The sequence below is a fragment of the Amblyraja radiata genome, chromosome 7, assembly GCF_010909765.2.
Source record: "Amblyraja radiata isolate CabotCenter1 chromosome 7, sAmbRad1.1.pri, whole genome shotgun sequence".
Lineage (NCBI taxonomy): Eukaryota > Metazoa > Chordata > Chondrichthyes > Rajiformes > Rajidae > Amblyraja > Amblyraja radiata.
Window position 1 is genome coordinate 59686463 of NC_045962.1, and position 26950 is coordinate 59713412.

General features: G+C 44.1%; 1 protein-coding gene across 1 annotated transcript in view; it reads left to right on the forward strand.

The window, feature by feature from the left end:
* Positions 1-2436: 2436 nt before the first annotated feature.
* Positions 2437-26950, forward strand: part of gpr39 (G protein-coupled receptor 39) — a 99626-nt gene continuing 75112 nt past the window's right edge. Inside the window, exon 1 of the mRNA XM_033024635.1 lies at positions 2437-3603. Coding sequence (XP_032880526.1) covers positions 2784-3603 — 820 coding nt within the window. The 5' untranslated portion in view covers positions 2437-2783. The remainder of the gene's footprint in view (positions 3604-26950) is intronic.

Here is a 26950-nt window from a genome sequence, read left to right on the forward strand (position 1 = left end):
CCTGATTGCCAATCACTTGACTACCCAGTGCAACCTCCAAAAAACACTAACTTCCAGCCTATCTCCTATTGTCCATCAGAATTTTTTTGCAATCAACCTCTTTGACTGAATGTGTAGGAAGGAACTGTAGATGCTAGTTTACACTGAAGATAGACACAAAATGCTGGAGTAACTCAGTGGGACATGCATCTTCTCTGGAGAGAAGGAATGGGTGACGCTTCGGGTCGAGGAAGGATCTTGACCAGAAATGTCACCCATTCCTTCCCTCCAGAGATGTTGCCTATCCTGTTGAGTTAATCCAACATTTTGTATCTCTGACTGAATCTTCTCTTCACCTCAGGTCATGATCTCCATTATTCCTATCCAAGCCTCAACCCTTTTTTCACACATAAGGGTGGTGGATAGATGAAACGAGCTGCCTGAGGAGGTAGTTGAGGCAAGTACTATCACAACATGTAAAATACATGTGGACAGGTACATAGATAGGAAAGGTTTAGATGGATATAGGCCAAATGTAGGCAGTGGGACTGTTAATTCTGACCAAATTGGAGAGGCCAGGACACTAAAATTGAGTAAAGGCTTCTGGGCTGCTAGGCCATTTGGTTAAATTAAATGTGCCTTCTGCAGAAATAGGACAAGCTGCAGAATGGTGCCAGCTTGTCTAGAGCCTAGATAAGAGCTGCAGGAAGAGAATGGAAACATCTGCAGACCCTGACAATTACGTGCAAATTGCATGGAATAGATTGGATGAATGCAAAACAGACATACACATTGTATATAATGTTGCAAAGCTTTACTTTGCTGGATGTTGATTGGATTAAGTATTGAGTCTTGTCTGGTTTTCTTGCATATCAAGGCACATGTTTGTTTCCTTTGAGAAGCACCGTTTGAATACATTGTATTAGTCACTGTATTATTAGGTTAGGGAAATGTCCGTCATGTACGGGGTTAATCGATATCTGTTATTGGACTGTATAGAGACCACCCCCATGTGGTTCAGCCCCTCAAGGTTCAGGGACCAATAAAACCTCTCCCAAGAGGTCCAGTGTCGATCTTCTGGGAGAATGCTTAGGACTGCGCAACCTTTTGGAGTGTCTCTGCTTGAGTGAGGCTAAGAGGGCTTGATCAGGCAGATACGAGGATCGAACCTGCGGTGGTTATGTATAGTAGTTGAACTGTAATTGTGTTTTGTCAAATAAAGTTTAGATGCGCAAGTGCTTGACTCAGTGATTTTTTACTGAAACTAGACTGCAGGGAAGCTTAGAACAAGCTATTTACAGTATTAGAGTAGTTGGGGTATCTTGATCGGCTCAGGCAAGTTGGGCTGAAGGATCTGTTTCCGTACTGAATCATGACTCTATGATGGCCTCCTCCTCGCACAATCTCCAATCAGTCCTCATCTGAGACTTTGCAAAGGAAAGTATGCCCTGGGTCCTAGTGGATGGGGGACTAACACAAAAGGAACAGACCATTTAGCCACTGCATCTTTTCAGGTCATGTATAATTTTTGTTCTACTGTGTCTTTTGTAGTCAACAAAATATATACTTTAAACTATGATTCTTCATTATTTCTATCCCCCCCTGACCTATTATGATTCTGAATTTCCGTGTTAAAATTGTCATCCTTATATTAAGATCCTTAATAGACACTTACAAACCTGCACTTACAGTACTTGGAGATGTTTCTGTGCCATTAAAATGCTGCTACACATGTGGATGACAACGGCTAGGGGATAAAGGCTAAATAATAGAGCATAACACTTGCATAAAATTAAATGCTTTAGCAGGAGCTTAACAATGAGGAATGATTTGAATGTGGAACTTACCACCACACCATGAACAGCCGGGACAAAACTTACTTCAGTTAAAATTATTTAACAGGAGCCTCTTTTCCGAAAGACTTTTTGTAATATGGGACTCAGTGTTGCATGAAGCAGTGAAAGCAGACATTGCTGATGATGTGGCTCAGACAGGCTTGACCCACGAGGAAGAGAGGTGCGTGGGAGCTGGCCAGAAGGAATTAGAGGAAGTGTTAATTGTGTAAAGTATTAAAAAACAGAATAGACTGGTTGGTTCATACAGCTTGCTTATCTACGCCGGTGCATTTTTTAATGTAAAACCATCAAAGTGTGATTTCTTCAAGTTTTTATTTAAAATTCAGAAGAGAAATAATCAACCCAAGAAAAGCTAAAGAGTAAGTTATGCAAAAAGCTATTGGTAGCTAAATGAAACCACAAAACAGAGTGCAGGAGACTTGCAGTAGTACTCATTTTTATAGTACTCTTGTTTAATCATTACAAAGGCTTGTTAGCTTAGGAACAAATTACTCATTCATTTTCTGTCACTCCACCCTTGTTTCTGTATTCAAGTTCAGACAGGTTGGTTTGTTGAAAGCAGATTACTCCATACTTCCGATTACGCCACAGTAGGAATGCACCAATTAATACGCATGTGTTTAATATTTAACAGAATCCCATGTTCTGAAGTTCACATTCAAAGATTCAGAGAGAGAGAGAGAGAGAGAGAAAGGGTGCTTATATCTTGCAGCTTTCTGGCAAACAAACAAGGATGAACAGATCAACCACTTAATCTTTGGACAAAGAAGAATTAATGAAGATTTCCAGGAAGTTTAACTTTTTGGTGATTGGAAGCAGATTGTTCCTCAAATTCGTGGAGACAATTATACTTTTCGTTGTGCTTTATGTGTAACAGTTGAACTGGTTCTGGTTTCTCTTCCGCTTCTGCCTTTCGGGTGAATATTCTTCTAAACTTTTTTTTAAAGCATGGGTGACCACATTTTGTGTGAATCCCATTTCAACCACGAGCATGTACCTGAATTGGAAGTTAAAATGTCAGTCAAGATTTTTCTGACAATATTATACAGTATCATTCTTGTGGCAGGAATAATTGGAAATAGCTTAACCATAAAGGTCGCACAGGTGCTGCAAAATAAAGGTTATCTTCAAAAGAGCGTTGCTGATCACATGATCAGTCTCTCCTGCGCCGATTTACTTGTTCTAATACTGGGAATGCCTGTGGAATTATACAGCGTGATATGGTATCCATTTTCTTCATCCAGTGGAAACGCAGCCTGTAAGATTTATAACTTTGTGTTTGAAACATGTAGTTATGCCACAATGCTGCATGTTGCTACTTTGAGCTTTGAACGCTACATTGCTATTTGTCATCCGTTCAAGTACAAGTCTGTATCTGGCTCACGAACCGTGAAGCTGATTTGCTTTGTCTGGCTGACTTCGTTTTTCATAGCCTTGCCACTCCTTTTTGCAATGGGCGTCGAGGATCCATTGGAGCCCTTTGATAGAAATGGCCACAACTCTCTTCGCAGTCACTGTGAAAACAGAAAGTCAAACCAAACCATTTGCACCAACCTCAGCTCCAAACAGACGGTCTTTCAGGCAAGCATTTTCAGCGCCTTCATTCTGTATGTGGTGATTCTCGTCTCAGTTGCATTTATGTGTAGAATGATGATGAACACTTTAATTGGAATGGAGTGCAATGACATGGATCCTAAAGGTAAAGACCAATCTAAACAAAGGAGAACAAAAGTAGAATCATCAAGAAAACAGAGCATTATGTTTTTGGGTAAGAACATCAACATTTACTAATGTAATATCTTTAATAAATGTGGGCAAATCAAACCAATGCATGGAACTGGAGGGGAAGGATAGTGCTTAAGGTACATTCTTCCCTTTATTTTTGTGATGTACTTTATATCCAACTCCACTGTTGCCTATAAGTGCTCTTTGAACTATATTCACAGTATGTTAACGTTTACTTCAGTCCTGTTGTGGGAGCATGGTAGTTTGGTTTTGGTCAGTTTCATTAAAAGTGTAGGAACATAAGCTATTGCTTATATATAGTTGCACTTATTCCATTCCAAATGTATCACTGGAACCGAATATACACACAAGTTGTGCTGATTGGTTTGGCCTGCAATAATTGGAACTAAACTGGGTGAATATAATTGCTAGAAAATACATGTGGAATGTTGGCACAGCGGTAGAGTTGCTGCCTTACAGCACCAGAGACCCGGGTTCCATCCAGACTAAGGTGCGGTCTGAGCGGACTTTGTACGTTCTCCCCATGATCACGTGAGTTTTCCCTGGGCTCCAGTTTCCTCCCACACTCCAAAGATATACAGGTTTGTAGTTTAAGTGGCTTTGATAAAAATTGTAAATTGTCTAATTGTGTAGGAGAGTGCTAGTGTACGGGGATTGCTGGTCGGCATGGACTCGGTGGGCCTGTTTTCATACTGTATCTCTGAACTAAATCTAAACAAAACTAAACATGTGCGTGTTTAGTATGAAAGATATAAAGCTTCATCTAGAATATTTTTCCCCAAACTCAATACTGAACATGAAATGTCCAATTCTTGGCACAGTTCACACTGCTGGTCTCCCCCAGCTTCCAGACCTATATACTGCCTGTACAGACAAATTAGTGTTCAGGAGAGTGTCAGGGTGGATGTGTGGCATCTTCTGCTGTGTGGAACTCTGTTTGCACCGACTTGTGAACTGTTCGGGTTACGAACACTTCTCGCCAACAGAACCTATACAGAAACTATACAGAAATATAGTTCTCTAAAGGTGCATGACAAAAGTGTTAATTAGGAGGGATGCTGCCCATGGCTACAGTTGTAATCATAAAAGGAAATAAAATTCAAACTAACAGTCTTTTGTCTTGGGTACACAAAAAATGCTGGAGAAACTCAGCGGGTGCAGCAGCATCTATGGAGCAAAGGAAATAGGCGATGTTTCGGGCCGAAACCCTTCTTCAGACTGATAGGGGGTGGGGGGGGGGGTGGGGGGGGGTGGGGGGGGGGGGGGGGGGGGGGGGGAGAAGGAAGGAAAAAGGGAGGAGGAGGAGCCCGAGGGCGGGGGGATGGGAGGAGACAGCTCGAGGGTTAAGGAAGGGGAGGAGACAGCAAGGGCTAGCAAAACTGGGAGAATTCAACGTTCATGCCATCGGGACGCAAACAACCCAGGCGGAATATGAGGTGCTGTTCCTCCAATTTCCGGTGTTGCTCACTCTGGCAATGGAGGAGACCCAGGACAGAGAGGTCGGATTGGGAATGGGAGGGGAAGTTGAAGTGCTGAGCCACCGGGAGTTCAGGTAGGTTATTGCGGACTGAGCGGAGGTGTTCGGCGAAACGATCGCCCAACCTCCGCTTAGTCTCACCGATGTAAATCAAACCAAATCAAAGTATTTTGTCTTGAATGTGGCGAGGACATGGCTTATAGTTTAAATTGTGAATTTTATAGATTTTATCATTTATTCTTGTAGACTCAAAAGCAACTTCCTCAAAACCCAAATAAAAAGAAAAATGTATATTTATTGTGAGATTCACATCACTTTTAGAATATTTTAAAGGGCTTTGGTGCCAGTAAAGAACATTTTGAAATGTGACACAGGAAGTGTAGAAGCCTGTGTTGTCCTAGTTCACACGAATAATAAAACACAAAGTGTAGGAGGAACTCAGTGGGTCGGGCAGCATCTGGGGAGCGAATGGACAGGCAACCTTTGGTGACAAGTGAAAGTCTGAAGAAGGGTCCAGCCTCAAAACAACGCCTGTCCATTCACGCCCCACCAAGTTCCTCCAGCTGAAGATGGACACAAAATGCTGGAGTAACTCAGTGGGACAGGCAACATCAGTCTGAAGTCACCCATTCCTCTGCAGAGAGAATTACTCCAGCTATCTCCGGTTTAAACCAGCATCTGCAGTTCCTTCCAACACGTTCCTCCAGCTGTTTGTTTTGATCAGGATTCCTGCTTCTGCAGTCTCTTGCCTTCCCACAAATAGCAACCTCTTTCAAGCTCCAAAGCTAGACACATGTCTTTCCCTACTGCCCCCAAAAGTGTCATATTTGTCTGAGAATCGATCATGTTTATTTGTCAGTATTGATCAGACTAAAAATCTAGGGCACGGCGGCTCGGGCAGTGATGGAAATTCAAAAGCATCTTTAAGCCCGATGTTGCTGTAACAAACAATGAACACAAACCCCACAAATTAAGACATAAACACTGCCGTCTTTAAATTTAGGTAATCCAAATTTTTTTTTAATCAACTATTAAAGTAGATAGACACAAAATGCTGAACTAACTCAGCAAGTCAGTCAGCATCTCTGGAGAAAAGGAATTGGTGACATTTCAGGTCAAGACCTTTCTACAGACTGGGACTCAGTCTGTGTCTATCGAAATGTCATCAATTACTTTTCTCCAGAGATGCTGCCTAAGTTGCTGAGTTACTCCAGCATTTTGTGTAAACCAGCATTCTTTCCGACAACTTTTAAAGTAACTACATTAAAACACTGATACAGAATTTTCTTTTCTGCTTTGCACAGAGATTCTGCAGCAGATTCTGGAATAACATAAATAAATAGCCCTATTCATGTGATGTCACTGACCAGTGCAACAGTACTTATTTAGAAAGGTTTTGAATTTATTCAGAGTGCCTGGTATCAGAAAAGATCACTTGGGATAGGGCACATCTTCCACTATGGCTTTTCTGTGTGTGATCTGTATCTGTTCAATCACAGCTATTCACAAAATCTAAAGACGCTGCAGCCCAAAATAAGTGGCATGTGTATTACTGACAGTACCCCACACCTGACTCGACTACAGAATTATATAGGAAGCCATTCCGTTTAACACCAGAGTCTTTGAAGAGAAATCCAGTTTGTTCCACTCTGCTCTTTCATCAACCTTGCAATTTTCCGCCCCTTGTGATGGTTATTGATGATTCTGAATAGATCTCTCAGCCAATGCATCCTGTATCCTAACAATTTGTTGCCTGAAAACACTTTCCATGATGCTGGCCCTTACTTTTGCTAATCACCTCAAATGGGGCCTTTAGCCCCATTTCCATTCCCCAGAAGATCAATTTATTGTCACTGATAACTTTCCAATTAACTGATTAGAAAGTTTATAATTAGTTTAAACCTTAAGGTTTGGTGGACTTATGGGCCTGTCCCACTTAGGTGACTTGAACATTGAAAAAGACTGGTCTGCCAACAGCTGCTGACAACCTTCTACTGCTGCACCACAGAGAGCATACTAACACATGGCATCTCTGTGTGGTATCTCAGCTGCACGGAGGCAGAGAGGAGAGCTCTTCAGCGCGTCGTCCACAGGGCGCAGAAGATTATTGGGTCACAGCTACCAGCCTTGGAGGGCATCTACTATACGCGGTGCCCCAGGAAGGCCGTCAGCATCCACAAAGACTCCTCACACCCTTGTAATAGACTGTTCGAACTCCTACCTTCCGGCAGACGTTACAAGGCCTTCTACGCCCGCACCTCCAGACTCAGGAACAGCTTCATCCCCAGAGCTATCGCTGCTCTGAACCGGCCCTACTGAGTGCCCTCCCCCACCCCCATGAACTGTCTCCCTCGGATGGTCACGTCGCACATCGACCCGGCACAGACATATTTGCACTTTAGACTGGTTTGCTATTTTACTGTTCTTTTTCTTTATAAATCATTTTTCTCAGGGTATCTAAATTTTATTAGTTGTTTAAGTTATGACTATCGGATGGAAGCTGCATACCAAATCTCAATGCACCTATGTGCAATGACAATAAAAGATATCATTATTATTATTACTATTATTATTATTATTTTTAGGCGAATGCATGAAACTATGTAGTTGCCACATGTTCGTGGGTGATTTCCGGGGAGTTGCCTTCATGGACGCGAGGAGTTCCGCATTCTTAGACAGCGCTCCCCCCGCTTGCCCTGTCCCCCGCCTACATAACAGGCTGGTGAAGAAAGCGATGTGTTTGTGTGTGTTCCACTCGGACAGTCGAATTGCAGTTGCTGGTTTTTCAGGCGACTGCTGGCAATTTGACAGTCGCCAGCAGTCTGCTGAAAATTCGCCTAAGTGGGACAGGCCCATCTATATTACTAAAAGTTTGATCTTGACCGCTTTTGGCCTACTGTGCTGCGATTTCCGAGAGAATGCCGCCACCTACGGCCGTCATTTTTGGCCACCTCGATCAGAGCCCACGTCTGCCTTCCTGGACAAGAGTATTTTTCCCATCGATGAAAAATCAGAGAGAAATTAATGTTTTAAAAAAATCACCATTCTCTCTGCTGCCCCTGCTGGAGGGAGGGGGAGGCACTATAAAACCAGGAAGTAGTGTGCCTCAATCAGCCTCTGCAAGATGGAGGTCACTCTGAGCTCTGAATGACACTGAACAAATGTCTACACAACTGTGAGTACCCTTAATGTGGTTTGAAAATGAAAATATGGTTAGTTTGAAGTAAAAAAGCACTGCCTGCAAATGGTTGTTTGGGGGGTTTGGGTTGACGTAAAAAGGCACTCTCTCTCTCTCCCCTCCTCTCTCTCTCCCCACCCCTCTCTCTCCCTATCCCTCTCTCTCCCCCCTGTCTCTCTCCCTTTCTCTCTCTCTCTCCCCGCATCTCCCCATCCCCCCTCTCCTCTCCCCATCCCCCCTCTCCTCTCCCCCATCTCCTCTCAACCCCCTCTCCTCTCCCCCCCTCTCCTCTTCCCCCCTCCTCTCCCCTCTCCTCTCCCCCCCTCTCCTCTCCCCCCCCTCTCCTCTCCCCCCTCTCTCCTCTCCCCCCCTCTCCACTCCCCCCTCTCCACTCCCCCCCTCCTCTCCCCCCTCTCCTCTCCCTCCCCCCTCCTCTCTCCCCCGCTCCTCTTTCCCCCCTCTCCTCCCCCCTCTCCTCTTCCCCCCCCTCTCCTCTCCCCCTCTCCTCTCCTCTCCCCCCCTCTCTCTCTCCCCTCTTTTTTCTCCCCCTCCTCCCCTCCTCCCCTCCCCCACCGTCCCTCCCCTAAACCCCCCTCCCCTCCACACACCCCTACTCCCTTCCCTCCACCCTCCCTCCCTGCTCCCCACCTCTCCTCTCCCCCCCCTCCTCTCCACTCCCCCCTTCCTCTCCCCCCTTCCTCTCCCCCCTTCCTCTCCCCCCTTCCTCTCCCCCCTCTCCTCTCCCCCGCTTCTCCTCTCCCCCCCCTCTCTCTCCCCTCTTTTTCTCCCCCTCCTCCCCTCCATCCCCTCCCCAACCGTCCCTCCCCTAACCCCCCTCCCCTCCACCCACCCCTCCCCCCTTCCCTCCCCCCTCCCTCCCCCTCCCTGCTCCTCACCTCTCCTCTCCCCCTCCCCTCACCTCACCCCGCTCTCAGCACAACCTCTCTCTCCCCCCCTCCCCCTCTCTCCTCCCCCTCCCTCCCCCCTCTCTCTCTCCCCTCCTCCCCTCCATCCCCTCCCCCAACCGTCCCTCCCCTAAACCCCCTCCCCTCCACACCCCCTACCCTCTTCCCACCACCCTCCCTCCCCTCCCCCTCCCTGCTCCCCTCACAGCACCCCCTCTCTCTCCCCCTCACTCTCACCCTCTCTCTCTCCTCCCCTCCTCCCCCACCTTTCCCCCCTCACCCACCCTCCCTCTTCTCCTCCTCTCCACCCCCCTCTCCCTCTTGCCCCTCTCTGTGTCTCTGTCTCTGCCCCTTCTCTCTCTGCCCTCATTCTCTACCCCCGCCCCCCCCCCCCCTCTAGATGTGACTGCAAGTTGGGGGCTATGCGTCAGTAGATAGGGTGGTTATGAGGTAAAAGGAGCAAATTAATAATATTAATATAATATCATGGGGGGTAATTAGCATGAGTGCGGGGGGGGGGGTAGTTAGTGTGTGTAACGCTGCATGCCGCCCCCTCCCCTGCCACAACCGCACGTTGGGGGAACAGACCCAACGGGTCTGCACTTGGTCTAGTTACTAATACATTTTTTACTCAATGGCCATTGTTTTCTGACCTGTGTGGATGTGTAATCAACAAATACTATGATATAAAGCTGTAAAACAGCTTTGTACATTTTCTTGGAAGAGAACAAAGCATAATAATAAATCTTATAAGATACGCTTGAAGCTTCAGAGATTAGTGATTGCACTAAGCGATAATTAAAACTACCAGTTCAAAAAATTAGTAGAGTCAATCTAGACCATCTAAACATCAAAACACCAGCGAGGAAATTCAGTGAATTTAATGGAATCAAATATTGAAACCTGAGGCTTTGGATTAAATTTAGGGATTTTTAGAGATACAATGTGGACCACGTGACCATCTATCACCCGTACACTAGTTCTATTTTATTCCACTTTCGCATCCTACACACTAGGGGCAATTTACAAAGGCCAATTAACATACCAACCTGCACATTTTTGGAATGTGGGAGGAAACCAGAGCACCTGGAGAAAACCCACACAGTCATGGCGAGAACACACAAACACCGCACAGATAGCACCCAAGGTCAGGATCAAATTGGGATCTCTGGGCTGTGAGGCATTAGCTCTATTATTGCGTTACTGTGCCATCCCTACGTTCTGCTACAAATGCTAAGGTGAATACAGATGAATTTCAAACCCTATTTTAAGAATGCTTGTTAGTTGAGACGGTCCTCATTCCATAACATTTTGAATCAATTCAATTATCTTTCCTTTCCAAGGGTCAAGAAAATTGGTTTGACTGTGGCTTACCTTTGGTCTCTGAACTCAGATTAATTTATTGTCACCGGGATGTAATGAAATTACTTGTTCACTTGACACTCAGTAAGCAGTAAACATACAGTAACAAATGCAAAACAGCTGATTACTGCAATCCAACAAAGTGCCAAAATATTAAAGTACAATACCAGAATAACCGAATGAGGTAGATCTAAGAGTAAGCTGTGAAAGGGGTGATTAGTTCGGAGTCTGGTAGCTGTGGGGAAGAAACCATTCTTAAGTCTGGATATCTGGGCTTTCTAGCTTCTCTCTTTTACCTTCTGGGAGAAGATTAAGAAAAGGGAATGGCCAGTGTGGCAGGTATCCCTCACAAATACTTCCAGCTGTCATGATAAAATTCACCATGAAGATGAACTGGATGGAAAAAAATGTGATGAGCCTGTGATGGACTGGGCAGTGGTCACCACTCTCTCTGTGGGTTCAGGCAGTGACCATACCAGGCTGAAATGCATCCCATCAAAAATACGTTCTGTAGCACATATGTAGAATTGAGAGAATCCTTATGGACATGCCACATCTTCTCGGATGCCCAAGAAAATAAATATGCCAGTGTGCTTCCTTGATCACTGCTTCAGTGTGAAGGGACCAGGATAAGTTGCTAGTGATGTGCATGCCATGACATTTGAAGCTCTCAGCCAACTGTACAACAGCTCTTTGAGTAGGACAGGGTTTTGTTACCCACTGACCCTTAGGTCAACAACCAACGCTTTCCACTTCCTGACATGGCTAGGTTATTGCTCTGACACCACATTCTCCCTCCTTCCTATACTTCCACTCATTGTGGTTGATGTTGTCGACCACAGCGGTTTGGTTGACAACAACAGTTTGACAAACTTAAACATTGAGTTAGACACAAAAAGGTGGAGTAAATCAGCGGGTCAGGCAGCATCTCTGGAGAAAAGGAATAGGTGAGGTTTTGGGTCGAGACCCTCTTTCAGAGTGAGAATCAGGGGAAGGGGAAACGAGAGATACAGAATGTGTAGGAAGGAACTTCAGATGCTGGTTTACACCAAAGATAGACACAACATTTTGTAGTAACTCAGCGGGACAGGCTGCATCTCTAGAGAGAAGGAATGGGTGACATTTCGGGTCGAGACCCTTCTTCAGAATGAGAGTCAGGGGAGAAGGAAACTAGAGATATGGAGAGGTAAGGTGTGAAAACAACAGATCAAAGCAGACATTGGTCAAGGAAAGGTAGAATGCTTCATCGTTGGCTGAAGGGAAGGTAACAACGAGTTATAAAAACACTAAAAATTAATCAGGAGAACAGTGACACTAGTAGGAGAACTAGTGTTGGGGAGGGGGGGATGGAGAGAGAAGGAATGCAAAGGTTACTTGAAGTTAAATAAATCAATATTCATACCACTTGGTTGTAAGGAGATATGCAAAGCGATATTTTTTCTACACACACAGATGGTGGGTGACTGGAACATGACTGCCAGGGGTGGTGGTGGAGATGGATAAAAGAGTAGCATTTAAGAGGCTTTTGGATAGGCACATGTATATGGAGTGAATGGTTCAGTTTAGTTTATTGCCAGACAAAAGTGCTGGAGAAACTCAGCGGGTGAGGCAGCATCTATGGAGCGAAGGAAATAGGCAACGTTTCGGGCCGAAACCCTTCTTCAAACTGATGTAGGGTGGGGAGAAGAAAGGAGAAAGGAAGAGGAGAAGCCAGAGGGCTGAGGGAGAGCTGAGAAGGGGAGGAGACAGCAAAGGCTACCGGAAATTGGAGAAGTCAATGTTCATGCCGCTAGGGTGCAAACTGCCCAAGCGGAATACGAGGTGCTGCTCCAATAAACCTCCTAGTTTATTGCCACGTGTACCAAGGTACAGTGAAAAGCTTTTGTTGCGTGCTAACCAGACAGCAGAAAGAAAATACATGATTAAAATCGATCTATTTACAGTGAATAGATACATGATAAGGTATAGATAAATTATTGCTTTTGAGGGAATGCAGCGTAGGTTCACCAGGTTAATTCCCGGGATGGATGGACTGACATATGATGAAAGAATGGGTTGACTGGGCTTGGATTCACTGGAATTTAGTAGGTTGAGAGGAGATCTTATAGAAACATGTACAATTCTTAAAGGATTGGTCAGGCTAGATGCAAGAAAAATGTTCCCGATGTTGAGAGATTCCAGAACAAGGGATAACAGATTAAGGATAAGGGGTAGGCCATTTAGGACTAAGGAAAAACTAAGGAGATGAGGAAAAAAAACTGTGGAATTCTCTGCCACAATGGGCAGTGGAGGCCAATTCATTGGATGTCTTCAAGAGGGAGTTAGATTTAGTTATTTGGGCTAAAGGAATCAAGGGATATGAGGAGAAAGCAGGAACGGGGTACTGATTTTAGATGATCAGCCATGATAGAAACATAGAAACATAGAAATTAGGTGCAGGAGTAGGCCATTCGGTCCTTCGAGCCTGCACCGCCATTCAATATGATCATGGCTGATCATCCAACTCAGTATCCCGTACCTGCCTTCTCTCCATACCCTCTGATCCCCTTAGCCACAAGGGCCACATCTAACTCCCTCTTAAATATAGCCAATGAACTGGCCTCGACTACCCTCTGTGGCAGGGAGTTCCAGAGATTCACCACTCTCTGTGTGAAAAAAGTTCTTCTCATCTCGGTTTTAAAGGATTTCCCCCTTATCCTTAAGCTGTGACCCCTTGTCCTGGACTTCCCCAACATCGGGAGCAATCTTCCTGCATCTAGCCTGTCCAACCCCTTAAGAATTTTGTAAGTTTCTATAAGATCCCCTCTCAATCTCCTAAATTCTAGAGAGTATAAACCAAGTCTATCCAGTCTTTCTTCATAAGACAGTCCTGACATCCCAGGAATCAGTCTGGTGAACCTTCTCTGCACTCCCTCTATGGCAATAATGTCCTTCCTCAGATTTGGAGACCAAAACTGTACGCAATACTCCAGGTGTGGTCTCACCAAGACCCTGTACAACTGCAGTAGAACCTCCCTGCTCCTATACTCAAATCCTTTTGCTATGAAAGCTAACATACCATTCGCTTTCTTCACTGCCTGCTGCACCTGCATGCCCACTTTCAATGACTGGTGTACCATGACACCCAGGTCTCGCTGCATCTCCCCTTTTCCTAGTCGGCCACCATTTAGATAATAGTCTGCTTTCCTGTTTTTGCCACCAAAATGGATAACCTCACATTTATCCACATTATACTGCATCTGCCAAACATTTGCCCACTCACCCAGCCTATCCAAGTCACCTTGCAGTCTCCTAGCATCCTCCTCACAGCTAACACTGCCCCCCAGCTTAGTGTCATCCGCAAACTTGGAGATATTGCCTTCAATTCCCTCATCCAGATCATTAATATATATTGTAAATAGCTGGGGTCCCAGCACTGAGCCTTGCGGTACCCCACTAGTCACTGCCTGCCATTGTGAAAAGGACCCGTTTACTCCTACTCTTTGCTTCCTGTTTGCCAGCCAGTTCTCTATCCACATCAATACTGAACCCCCCAATGCCGTGTGCTTTAAGTTTGTAAACTAATCTCTTATGTGGGACCTTGTCGAAAGCCTTCTGGAAGTCCAGATACACCACATCCACTGGTTCTCCCCTATCCACGCTACTAGTTACATCCTCGAAAAATTCTATAAGATTCGTCAGACATGATTTACCTTTTGTAAATCCATGCTGACTTTGTCCAATGATTTCACCACTTTCCAAATGTGCTGCTATCCCATCTTTAATAACTGACTCTAGCAGTTTCCCCACTACCGATGTTAGACTAACTGGTCTGTAATTCCCCGTTTTCTCTCTCCCTCCCTTCTTAAAAAGTGGGGTTACGTTTGCTACCCGCCAATCCTCAGGAACTACTCCAGAATCTAAAGAGTTTTGAAAGATTATTACTAATGCATCCACTATTTCTGGAGCTACTTCCTTAAGTACTCTGGGATGCAGCCTATCTGGCCCTGGGGATTTATCGGCCTTTAATACATTTAATTTACCCAACACCACTTCCCGGCTAACCTGGATTTCACTCGATTCCTCCAACTCCTTTGACCCGCGGTCCCCTGCTATTTCCGGCAGATTATTTATGTCTTCCTTAGTGAAGACGGAACCAAAGTAGTTATTCAATTGGTCCGCCATATCCTTGTTCCCCATGATCAACTCACCTGTTTCTGACTGCAAGGGACCTACATTTGTTTTAACTAATCTCTTTCTTTTCACATATCTAAAAACTTTTGCAGTCAGTTTTTATGTTCCCTGCCAGTTTTCTTTCATAATCTATTTTTCCTATGATCATATGATCATATTGAATGGCGGTGCTGGCTCGAAGGGGTAGATGGCTTACTATTTATCTACGTTTCTTTCCATGTTTCTAAGGGAATAATGTTAGGAATGTAATAATGTAAGGATGGAATGGATGTGGGTAATCGATTATGTGCAGAGAGATAAGAGTTGGCCTTTGCATTATGTACACCACACATATTGTGGGCTGTGGGCTGTACTGTTCTGTTTTACAACATTGCCACTTATTTCTACATATCTTTCAATTATCCCCAAAAAAACATTTTAAGAATTCAAATCTGTTGAGTTGCTCCAGCACTTTATGTCTTTTTTTGGCAACTGCAGTTCTCTGTGGCGACATCTTAAGAATCAGTATGCATAACTTTTACCTCACCACTGTTTATTTTGCAAAATAAAAATCATCAAATTTATCTTATAACTGATTCCCGCACATTTAATCTAGATTAGATTACAATTCACTTACATGGATGAGGTCATATCATAAAGTATTAGAGTGTCCGGAGAATAGACTCAGACTGGCATATATCATTTTGTTGCAAATATCATCAATTACAGGGTTAACTTCTGCAGAAGCAGCAGAGAATAAAGAAAAATGGTTGAAAAAAGCTCATTGCTATAATCCTTCTATTCCTTGCCGGGTTGCTCACCTTTACTGAGATCTTATTAAAGTTTTACATTGGTTCATTATTACCTCCTGCTTTTTATATTCTGTACCTCGTGATAAACCTGAAATTCCATTAGCTTTTTTGATGGCCTTATCAACCCGAGATGCTATCAATAACGTCTTGCAAATCTGTATATCCAAATAATTCTGCTCTCCCATTAGATGGTGTTTTTTCTTCACTTAGTATGTAATCATAGATTGTTTCTTAAACCAGAATTATCACCTTACACTAGCTGACATTGAATTCTAGCCTCCACAACAACTAAATTCCATCAATATCCTTCTACAATTTATTGTAATATTTAAATAGATAGACTGTATCTCCTAGCTTGGTATCACGAGCAAACGTCAATACCACTTACTTATTCCATACATAGACACATAGATACATAGACAATAGGTGCAGGTGTAGACTATTCAGCCCTTCGAGTCAGCACCGCCATTCAATGTGATCATGGCTGATTATCCACAATCAGTACCCCGTTCCTGCCTTCGCCCCATATCCCTTGATTCTGCTAGTCCTAAGAGCTCTATCTATAACTCTCTTTTGAATGCATCCAGTGAATCGGTCTCCACTGCCTTCTGTGGCAGAGAATTCCACAAATTCACAACTCTCAGTGTGAAAAAGTTTTTCCTCATCTCAGTTCTAAATGGTCAACCACTTATTTTTAAACTGTGGCCCCTGGTTCTGGACTGCCCCAACATGGGGAACATGTTTCCTGCATCTAACGTGTCCAATCCCTTAATAATTTTATATGTTTCTATAAGATGCCCTCTCATCCTTCTAAATTCCAGTGAATGCTCGCCCAGTTGCTCCATTCTTTCATCATATGGCAGTCCTGCCATCCCGGGAATTAACCTCGTGAACCTGTGCTGCACTCCCTCAATAGCAAAAATGTCTTTCCTTAAATACAAAACAGATAGGACCAAACTCAATGGTAAAACTACAAATTAAATTATTGGTAAATAGACATTCATGCCCACAGTAGCCATTTAGTTTTTGTTTTTAGTTTTAGAGCTATAGGGCGGTAACAGGCCCTTTGGCCCACCAAGTCTGCGCCGACTACTGATCCCAGGGACAATTTTACATTTATACCAAGCCAATAAACCTACAACCCTGTACAACTTTGGAGTGTGGAAGGAAACCGAAGATCTCAGATATAAACCACGCAGGTCATGGGGAGAGCGTACAAACTCTTTACTGCAGCAGACGTAGTCAGGATCTAACCCGGGTCTCTGACACTGTAAGGCAGTTGCTCTATCGCTATGCCACCGTGCCGTCCTTGCTTCATATGGAGTGAATTCTTTTCCCTGCATGGCATGCATCCAGAATTCATAAAACTATGGACACAGAATGGGAGCTAGACAAACTAAAATAATGCAACGTCACAGTTTTTTTTTGTCTGGCTAAGTCCACCTGTGGAACATTGTTTACAAGATATGTCTCCACACAAAAAATTAACCTTTATTTTACATCTGCCACATAGTGGCAAGCAAGGTTCGATCTGAACTAAATGTTTCCTGACAGAACCCGTGTAGTCCAACATTTTTATCAATCTTTCTCACAGCAAAACTGCATCTCACCTTTAATAACCTTTGCACTAGTGTGTAGATAGTTTACAGAACAAATAGAAATGGCCAACCCACACTGAATCCATTCAAGAGGCAAGGTCATTAACACAATGTTTTCTTATGCGTTTTATCATTATTCAACATAATCACTTTGTTCTCACATTTAACCTCTCAATATCGCTCTGCAAATTCTTCATCTTCCCACATTATTTTAAAATCATTTGCTAATTTGTCTTCATACCAACAGCTACAAACCCAGCAGACCTATCACCATAAACTTGGCAGATATATAGAATGAGGTGCTAGAGAGGGTAGTTGAGACAGAAACTATAACAACATTTAAAACACTTATGAACAGGCACATGAATAGGCAAGATTTAGAGGGATACAGATTAAACACGAGAAGGTGGGACTAGTGTAGATAGGGATTCTTGGTCCGCATTTGCAAGTTGGGCCGAAGGGCCTGTTTTCATGCTCAATGACACCATTACTATCTGCCAAGGGCGATTTGCAGTTGGCAATAAACTTTCCAATCTACATGACTTTGAGATATGGGAGGAACCCTGAACACTTGTAGTAAATCCACATTATCGGAGACGGAACTCAGGTTGCTGGAACTGCACAATTGCAAATCTACTGGTTATATCACTGTTCAGCCCATGCTAATATATTACCTCCACCATTAAGTCCTCATCATGCTACTGAGTCAGTCGGTGACAAAGGGCATTGTCGATCCACTTTTAGCCAAAAAGGCATCAGTGTTAATATTCCAACTGATATTAATTTATTTTTATGCATTTATCTGCTAATCGCTTTCCCGTTCTAAAGCATAATGTATGTGTAATTGTGGAATCCATTCAGTTGTGCATTCCAGCATCCAAGCCAAAAACCATTCTGAGACAATTGACTTCTAGCCCAGCTGTGAATATGGATCCCACATCTCCCTCCCTCCTTCCATCCCTCTCCCTCTCTCTCCCTCTCCCTCCCTCCCTCTCTGTCATCGGATATCAAATCTCCTGCCATGGCTCAATGACAAAATTAGCTCTTGTTAAATATATATATATATTTGTCAGTTAGCATTTATAAATTTAAAATAATTTCTACATCCATGACTGTATATTTTGCAAATTAATATAATCTTTAAACACTCTTGGAAAGTTATTGATGTCTTTCACAAATACTTCAGAAATTTAGACCAGCCGTTCAAATAACCATTCACGCACAAGTTCATAAACCATTGGGGTGATTGCCCAGTTTGTACAATGAAGAATCAGGATAGCTACAACAAAATTCTCTATTGCATTAAGGTTTGCAGACCCTTCAGAACAGTCACCCATTCCTTAAATGAGAGCTGAGGATGCTTTGGTAAGAGTTAAGATGATCAATGTTGTAGGGGTCATAAGGTCATGTGATAGGAATGGAATTAGGCCATTTGGCCCATCAAGTCTACTCCGCCATTCTATCATGGCTGATCTCTCCTAACCCCATTCTCCTGCCTTCTCCCCATAACCTCCGACACCTGTAATAATCTATCTATCTCTGCCTTAAAAATATCCACTGACTTGGCCTCCAAGGCCTTCTGTGAACGAACTCCACAGATTCAACACCCTCTAACTAAATACATTTCTCCGGATCTCCTTCCTAAAAGAAGCAGAGTCCCCGTTTACGCTACACAACCTGCCCTTCCACTTATTTTCGTTACAAGGCGTGATTTGCTTGCTGATAGATTCACTCTTAATCCTGTTCGTTGGTGCTTATTTCCATTACATCACATCGCTGCCGAGATTACTGGGGTGCCTACTCACCTCAATGCTTCCACACCTCAAAAAAGAATTCCTCAATTAGACTCCCAAATTTCCTTGAATTTGATGGTATTTCCTGAAATTTTCAAAAATCCTTCCTGCGTGCTATTTGTTGTTAATTTTTTTTGCGGGCACACGTTAACAACACAAAGAAGAACAAGCCAAAACAGATCTATGTAACTACACCATATCTGCCTGCTTCTGTTACTCACTTGTACAGTGTTATGCAAAGCAGCTTTCGTTGTCTTCGTTTTTTCAACCTTCTCTCATGTGTCCCCGTCTGTGCTCTCCTCCCGCCACCCCACTCACCGCTCACTCCGCCCCTTTTCCCGATCCTCCGTCCCCGCCCCCCTCCCCCGCCACCGCCCAGCCAGCTCCCCACCCTCCCTCCCTCCGCATCCCCTCTCCCCCCCTCGTCTTCCCCTCGTGTTTTCTCGTCCCTCCTTATTCCCTCCCTCCCCGCTCCCTCCCTTCTCCCCCTCTCTTCCCTCCTCCCTCCCTACCCTCTCATTCTCCCTCTCCCCACCCCACCCTCCCTCCCTCTCTCCACCCCTCCCTCTCTCCCTCTCTCCACCCGTCCCTCTCTCTCTCTCGGCCCCTTGAGCCCATTCACTATTCTGTAAAATCAAGGACAATCCCAATGTAACTTCAATCCCACTGCCCACTGGTCACTTTTCACCGCTAGACTTATCCAGAATTCTACCACTGCCTGAAAAATAATCAATGGCTCAACTTCCACTGAGAAAGAGAATTACAAAGACTCACTGCTATACGAGAATTTTCCCAAACAGTCTGTGACCCATATCACTGTGGCCATAGTGCTATGTTTAAAGCCCATAGCGCTGCAGCCGGTAGCACGATATTTAGAACCCATAGCGCTGCAGCTGACAGCTCTTGGTTTAAATTCCCCCGCATTAAACTGACAGCGCTCTGTTTAAAACCTTTGAGTGCCAAACCGGCAGTGCTGTGTGTGTCACCTTTACACCCCTTCGCGGGCCGGATGCGGAAATTTCCCAAAATTCTTCCATCTCCCTAAAATTATCCAAGACAACCAGTATTTCCTGAATTTTGTGGAATTTCCTTCAAATTGGAAACACCGACTCACCTGGCTAACCCCAAAACATACTCTTGGCAGAGGCCAATCCAATTATCCACCTTAGTCCCTCCCCATCTTATCAAGATTCAGTTTTCCTTTCTCTTGCGACTGTGCCTTCCTCCGATGCTCTCTCTTCATCAGTATCTCAGGGCCCAAGACATTTTTAGGCCTGATCCTGTGGCATTCTCACCTGTTCCATCACCCCAGCTCACCAACCACCAATGTACCTCTCTGGCACTTGCACCTGTGAACCGCATTATCTTTGTTTTCCTTCACTAACTCCATGAATACAAGGAAGATCTATATGCATTTTGCATGTGCAAGATTTATTCTGACAGACACCATGTCCTGGTTCTTATAAAAAACAAGTATTAATAATGAAAACTGCTGGAGGCAAAGAATATTAGGCAGCATTTCCAGCATTTTGTTTTCAGATTTTCAGCTACTGTAGCTTTTCTTTCTATTTTTGAAGATAAAGGCTGGTTTGATGAAGCTGAATAAAATTATGAGAATCTGAGTGAGATTAAATCATTTTCTTTAGTCAGGACACCAATGACACGGGACCACTTGTTTTAAATACTAAAGAAAGGATCAAAGTAAAATTGAGGGAATAAAATCAAAATCTTAATCCAATGAATTCCAAAGATTCTCTGGAGTAGGAGTGGTCAAAAGCTTGTTTGATAACTAATGTGGGGTTGGAGACAGAAACACTCAACCCAGTTATGTCCAATTGATGTGCCAAAGCCTACATAGTTATAGAGCAAGAAAAGAAAATAGAATTGATCTGACATTATCACATTGGCCAAACCACCTCCCATTCTGCCTGTATTTTTGTACAATTCTCTGATTCAATTACTTACTCACATTTTATGGTAGAAATCAGCACGCACAGTTTGCATTAACCTGATTGATGATATTACTCGATCTACATCACTTCATTAATTTACTTACCAACAGAAGCTAATAGCATCATTGCTCATCTTGTGACCATTTAATGCAACAAATGTGGCATATAAATCACTGAAACATTTATTGAAATGTAGTAATAATCTACTAGTTGCACATAGGATTTTAAAATACAACGGTAAGAATAATTCAAAGCTTAAAATAAGGTTAAGAATGCAAATGTTAAAAATACAGAGAGAAGTAACGATAGAAGCTAGAATCTTGAGCAAAGAAAGCAACAACAGTGAATTAGGCAGCATCTGTGGAGGGGAATGGACAGATGTTTTGAGTTAGGACACTTCTTTGAGATGTTGTTTGTCCATTTCCCTTCACAGATGCTGCCTGACCTATGGAAGTCGTCCAGCAGTTTGTTCTCTGTTGTTAGAAATATCTGTTTATTGTTAAGTATAATGAGTTCAAATACAGCATTTTAGTTTGAGATTAAGAAACCATAATAATATTTGCAACTTCCCATTGATTCATGAACTCATAATAAAGATATTTCATTACAACACAAGATGTAGGAATGGGTGTATGTCATTTGGCCCTTCAAGTCTTCTTCACCAATTAATTGCCATGCCATTTTCCAGTATTATCCCCACATCCCTTCATTCCCTTAATTGGCAAGGTGTTTAACAGCAGCCTGAAGGATACAGCATCTGTCCAGGCAACCTGTCAGGAGCTGGAGAGCTGGTTGAGAGCAGTGGACCGGTCGGGGCTTCCCGGCAAGTTCAAGGCATGGATTTACCAGCATGGTATCCTGCCAAGGATACTCTGGCCACTGCTTGTCTACGAAGTCCCAATATCCATCGTAGAGAGAGTGGAGAGGAAAGTCAGCAGCTTTCGCAGAAGGTGGCTGGGACTGCCCAGGAGCCTTAGCAGCATCGCCCTTTATGGAAATAACACCAAGCTCCAGCTGCCCCTGAAGTCCCTGGAGGAGGAGTTCAAGGTGACTCGGGCCAGAGAGGTGATGATGTACAGGGACTCCAGCGACCCCAAGGTGGCTCAAGCAGGGGTGGAGGTGAAAACTGGGAGGAAGTGGAGAGCCGGCGAAGCCGTGCTGCAAGCAGAGTCCCGGATACGCCACAGAGTCCTGGTGGGAGCAGTGACTCGGGGAAGAGCAGGCCTGGGAATCTTCCCATCTCCCCAGTTTGACAAGGCCAAGGGGAAGGAGAGGCGCAGGCTGGTCCAGGAGGAAGTGAGGGCAGTGGTGGAGGAGGAGAGGTGTACCAGAGCAGTTGGATTGAGGCAGCAGGGAGCCTGGACAAGGTGGGAGCAGGCCATGGACCGAAAAGTCACATGGACTGAGCTCTGGCAGGCTGAACCACAGCGCATCAAGTTCCTGGTCCAGGCAGTGTATGATGTCCTGCCCAGCCCATCGAACCTCTTCATCTGGGGCAAAGCGGAATCTCCAGATTGCCCGCAATGCTCAAGCAAGGGGACGTTGGAACACACCCTGAGCTGTTGCCCAAAGTCTCTTGGGCAGGGTCGGTACACATGGCGTCACGACCAGGTTCTCCAAGCCATTGCAGAAGCCATCAGCATGGGAATCAGCAGCTGCAGACGAGAACGCCCCACCACCCAGATGATCATCTTCGTGAAGGCCGGAGTGCAGCTGCCAAGAACCACAGCAGCCAGGAATCAGTCAGGAATCCTGGTTACTGCGCAGGACTGGCAGCTTTCCGTAGACCTGGTGAAACAGCTGAAGTTTCCACAGCACATTGCCACGACCACCCTGAGGCCAGATATCCTCCTGGTCTCAGAGGCGACCAAAAACATTGTCTTGTTGGAACTGACAGTGCCGTGGGAGGACCGTCTGGAGGAGGCCCACGAGAGGAAGATGGCCAAATATGAAGAACTGGTCATAGACTGCCGCAAGCAGGGCTGGAAGGCAAGGTGTATGCCCATCGAGGTTGGCTGCAGAGGTTTTGCAGGGCAATCGCTCTACAAAGCCTTGAGTGCACTGGGCATCAACGGAGTGGCAAGGAGAAAGGCCATCAAGAACACCACAGAGGCAGCGGAGAAGGCCTCGAGATGGCTCTGGATCAGGAGAGGAGGTCCATGGGGAGGTGCGAATGCCACCTGAACACAAGTCGTGGATTGATCAACCACGGCTGGGTCGCCTGGGTGAGGGTGTCTGATGTTGAAAGACCCGAAACACCCAATGACCCTAGGTTACATCACTGATGATGTGTTCAGGAGCATCTATCGATGTATTTGTATCAATGTGTTTTGCCATTTGTTCTCTAATCCTCTTGTAAAAAAGTCAGATTGTCTCCCCCGAATCACTTGCAGTTGCTGTAGTTTTGGGTTGAAAGCTTGTATCAGGACAGAATGGAGAGAGTTGATAACCAGTAAAAAGTGGAGAGGGGCGTAGTGAGACAGAAATCAGTGGATGATCAGTGAACAAAGAAGGGATGAAGGATAATGGGCAGGTGTAGCCATGGTAGGGATGGAGTTGGGAGACAAAGACAGATGGATGATAGGACAGACAAAAAACAAACAAGAAAAGTAGATATACCGTGTCTATCTTCCCTCTCCCATCCCCATTTACCCGCCACCCCTCACATCCATCTGTTTTTTAGGGGTGTGAGGAGGTGGTATGCACATTGGATTTTAGGGATTTGCAAGGACATAGTGCCTTATTTTTGCATGTGAAACCCTCATAGACCGAGTCTCAATGGCCTTTTTGGTTGCAGCATTCAGGAATTCACCAGCTTTGGGCAGAGGTGGGTGGGTGGATATTCTTCTCATCGCCGTCTTTTATGGCCAACGTTTATTTTGTGACAGTACCTTACCAGAAAGAGGCAAAACAGAAATAAAGTCATCTTGACTTGAGCATTAAAGAAATCTTCTTCAATTTTTCATTATATGTATTTAAAAAACCACCAAATTAATCTGGTGAACCTTCATTATGCTTTATGGTAAGTTTATCTTCAATTTTGGAGATTAGACTAGTACATAATAATTCAGGTTCATTCACACCCATCTCTGTAATATTCCAGTAAGACATCTTTCCTTTCAAACATAAATTCACTGGTGGTCAAGGCCAACACACCATTTGCCTACCTGATTGCTTGCCGAAACTGTATGCCAACATTCAATGATTCATGTATAAGGACGAGCAAGGACTCTCTAAACATAAACACATCTGAATCACTTACCATTAAACAAAAATTCCAAGTCTGGATTTCTACCAAAGTAGGTTGCCCTTTTCCCCCATTTACCATTTGTTTGGCCTTTCACTCCCATCTATATATCATTGAAGCCGCTTTGTAATCTCCAATTAAACCTCTCCTGCCTCAGTCTGTAAGGAAATTAGGGGACTTAAAGTGTTGCTCTGTGTACATCAATAAAACCTTTAGAAGTCTGATGTTATGTTTCTCTTATGTTAATTCCATATTCCAACTTTCCCTTATCAATGCTTTGGTTCATTGTTGCTGAATTCTTTAATTTTTCCAGTTCTTGGCTTACTGCTTTTTTTACTTACTTACTTACTTACTTACTGCCTATTATGCTTCCTGACATGTAGGGCAGCAATGAAGGTCCTCCAATCCTGCCTGTTCTGGGCTAGCTTCTGGACACTATCCCAGGTCAGGTCCATTGTTTTCATTTCCTCCTCCACAGTTCGACGCCAGGTGGTTTTGGGTCTCTCTCTTTTCCTTTTCCCTTCCGGTGTCCAGTGCAGGGCTATTCTTGGGATGCTGTCTGGTTCTCACCTCAGTATATGGCCAATCCAGTTCCAGCGCCTTCTCATGATGATGGTGTCCATGCTCTCTTGTTGGCATTGAGCAAGGAGATCTTGGTTGGATATGGTGTTTGGCCAAAATATTCTAAGGATTCTTTTCAGGTTCATAGTATGGAAGACTGATAGCTGATTGATGTCACTCACTGTCATTCTCCAGCAGTCCGAGCCATATAGGAGGATGGAGAGGACACCGGTATAACTTCAGCTTGGTCTTGGTGCTGCATTGGGCAAGCAATCATTGGACCTCCATACATTGTTTAGCATTCTGAAAACATTCCTAGCCTTGTTTAGCCGGTTCTTGATGTAATGGTGTGCTCCGCCATCGTGCCTGACTTTGCTTCCAAGATAGGTACACTCCTCAGTTATGGGTAGATCGTTTCCATTCACTGGGATTGTCAAGGGGTTTTGGATGTTTAGTGTCATTACTTTAGATTTTTTCTGGTTTATCTTCAGGCCAATTTGTTGTGCAAAGTCACTGAGACGGGATGTTTTTTCCTGCATGTGCTTGTGAGTGTGGGAGACCAGAGCCAAGTCATCAGCAAAATCAAGGTCTTCCAATGCTGAGAAAAGATCCATCATATGCCTCTTGCTTGGTCTTCGGTTGTCTGACGCATCAACCAGTCAATAACAATATTGAATAGCGCCAACATCACACACCCTTGTCGGACTCCTGTCTTCACCTGGAATTTGTGGTTACTGTTCCCCACTCTGCAAGAGAAGTTGGCATAGAAGCTCTTAATGACTTTGACTGCTTATTTTGGCAATACGCTATTTTTCATTTGATCTAATGTAACCATATAACCATATAACCATATAACAATTACAGCACGGAAACAGGCCATCTCGGCCCTACAAGTCCGTGCCGAACAATTATTTTCCCTTAGTCCCACCTGCCTGCACTCATACCATAACCCTCCATTCCCTTCTCATCCATATGCCTATCCAATTTATTTTTAAATGATACCAACGAACCTGCCTCCACCACTTCCACTGGAAGCTCATTCCACACCGCTACCACTCTCTGAGTAAAGAAGTTCCCCCTCATGTTACCTCTAAACTTCTGTCCCTTAATTCTGAAGTCATGTCCTCTTGTTTGAATCTTCCCTATTCTCAAAGGGAAAAGCTTGTCCACATCAACTCTGTCTATCCCTCTCATCATTTTAAAGACCTCTATCAAGTCCCCCCTTAACCTTCTGCGCTCCAGAGAATAAAGACCTAACTTATTCAACCTTTCTCTGTAACTTAGTTGTTGAAACCCAGGCACCATTCTAGTAAATCTCCTCTGTACTCTCTCTATTTTGTTGACATCCTTCTTATAATTGGGCAACCAAAATTGTACACCATACTCCAGATTTGGTCTCACCAATGCCTTGTACAATTTTAACATTACATCCCAGCTTCTATACTCAATGCTCTGATTTATAAAGGCTAGCATACCAAAAGCTTTCTTTACCACCCTATCTATATGAGATTCCACCTTCAAGGAACTATGCACGGTTATTCCCAGATCCCTCTGTTCAACTGCATTCTTCAATTCCCTACCATTTACCATGTACGTCCTATTTTGATTTGTCCTGCCAAGGTGTAGCACCTCACATTTATCAGCATTAAACTCAATCTGCCATCTTTCAGCCCATTCTTCCAAATGGCCTAAATCACTCTGTAGACGTTGGAAATCCTCTTCATTATCCACAACACCCCCTATCTTGGTATCATCTGCATACTTACTAATCCAATTTACCACACCTTCATCCAGATCATTGATGTACATGACAAACAACAAACGACCCAACACAGATCCCTGAGGCACCCCACTAGTCACCTGCCTCCAACCCGACAAAAGCCATCCACCATAACCCTCTGGCGTCTCCCATTCAGCTACTGTTGAATCCATCTTGCTACTCCTGCATTTATACCCAACAGTTCAACCTTCTTAACCAACCTTCCATGAGGAACCTTGTCAAAGGCCTTACTAAAGTCCATATAGACAACATCCACTGCTTTACCCTCGTCAATTTCCCTAGTAACCTCTTCAAAAAATTCAAGAAGATTAGTCAAACATGACCTTCCAGGCACAAATCCATGTTGACTGTTCCTAATCAGACCCTGTTTATCCAGATGCTTATATATATTATCTCTAAGTATCTTTTCCATTAATTTGCCCACCACTGAAGTCAAACTAACAGGTCTATAATTGCTAGGTTTACTCTTAGAACCCTTTTTAAACAATGGAACAACATGCGCAGTACGCCAATCCTCGGGGACTATTCCCGTTTCTAATGACATTTGAAATA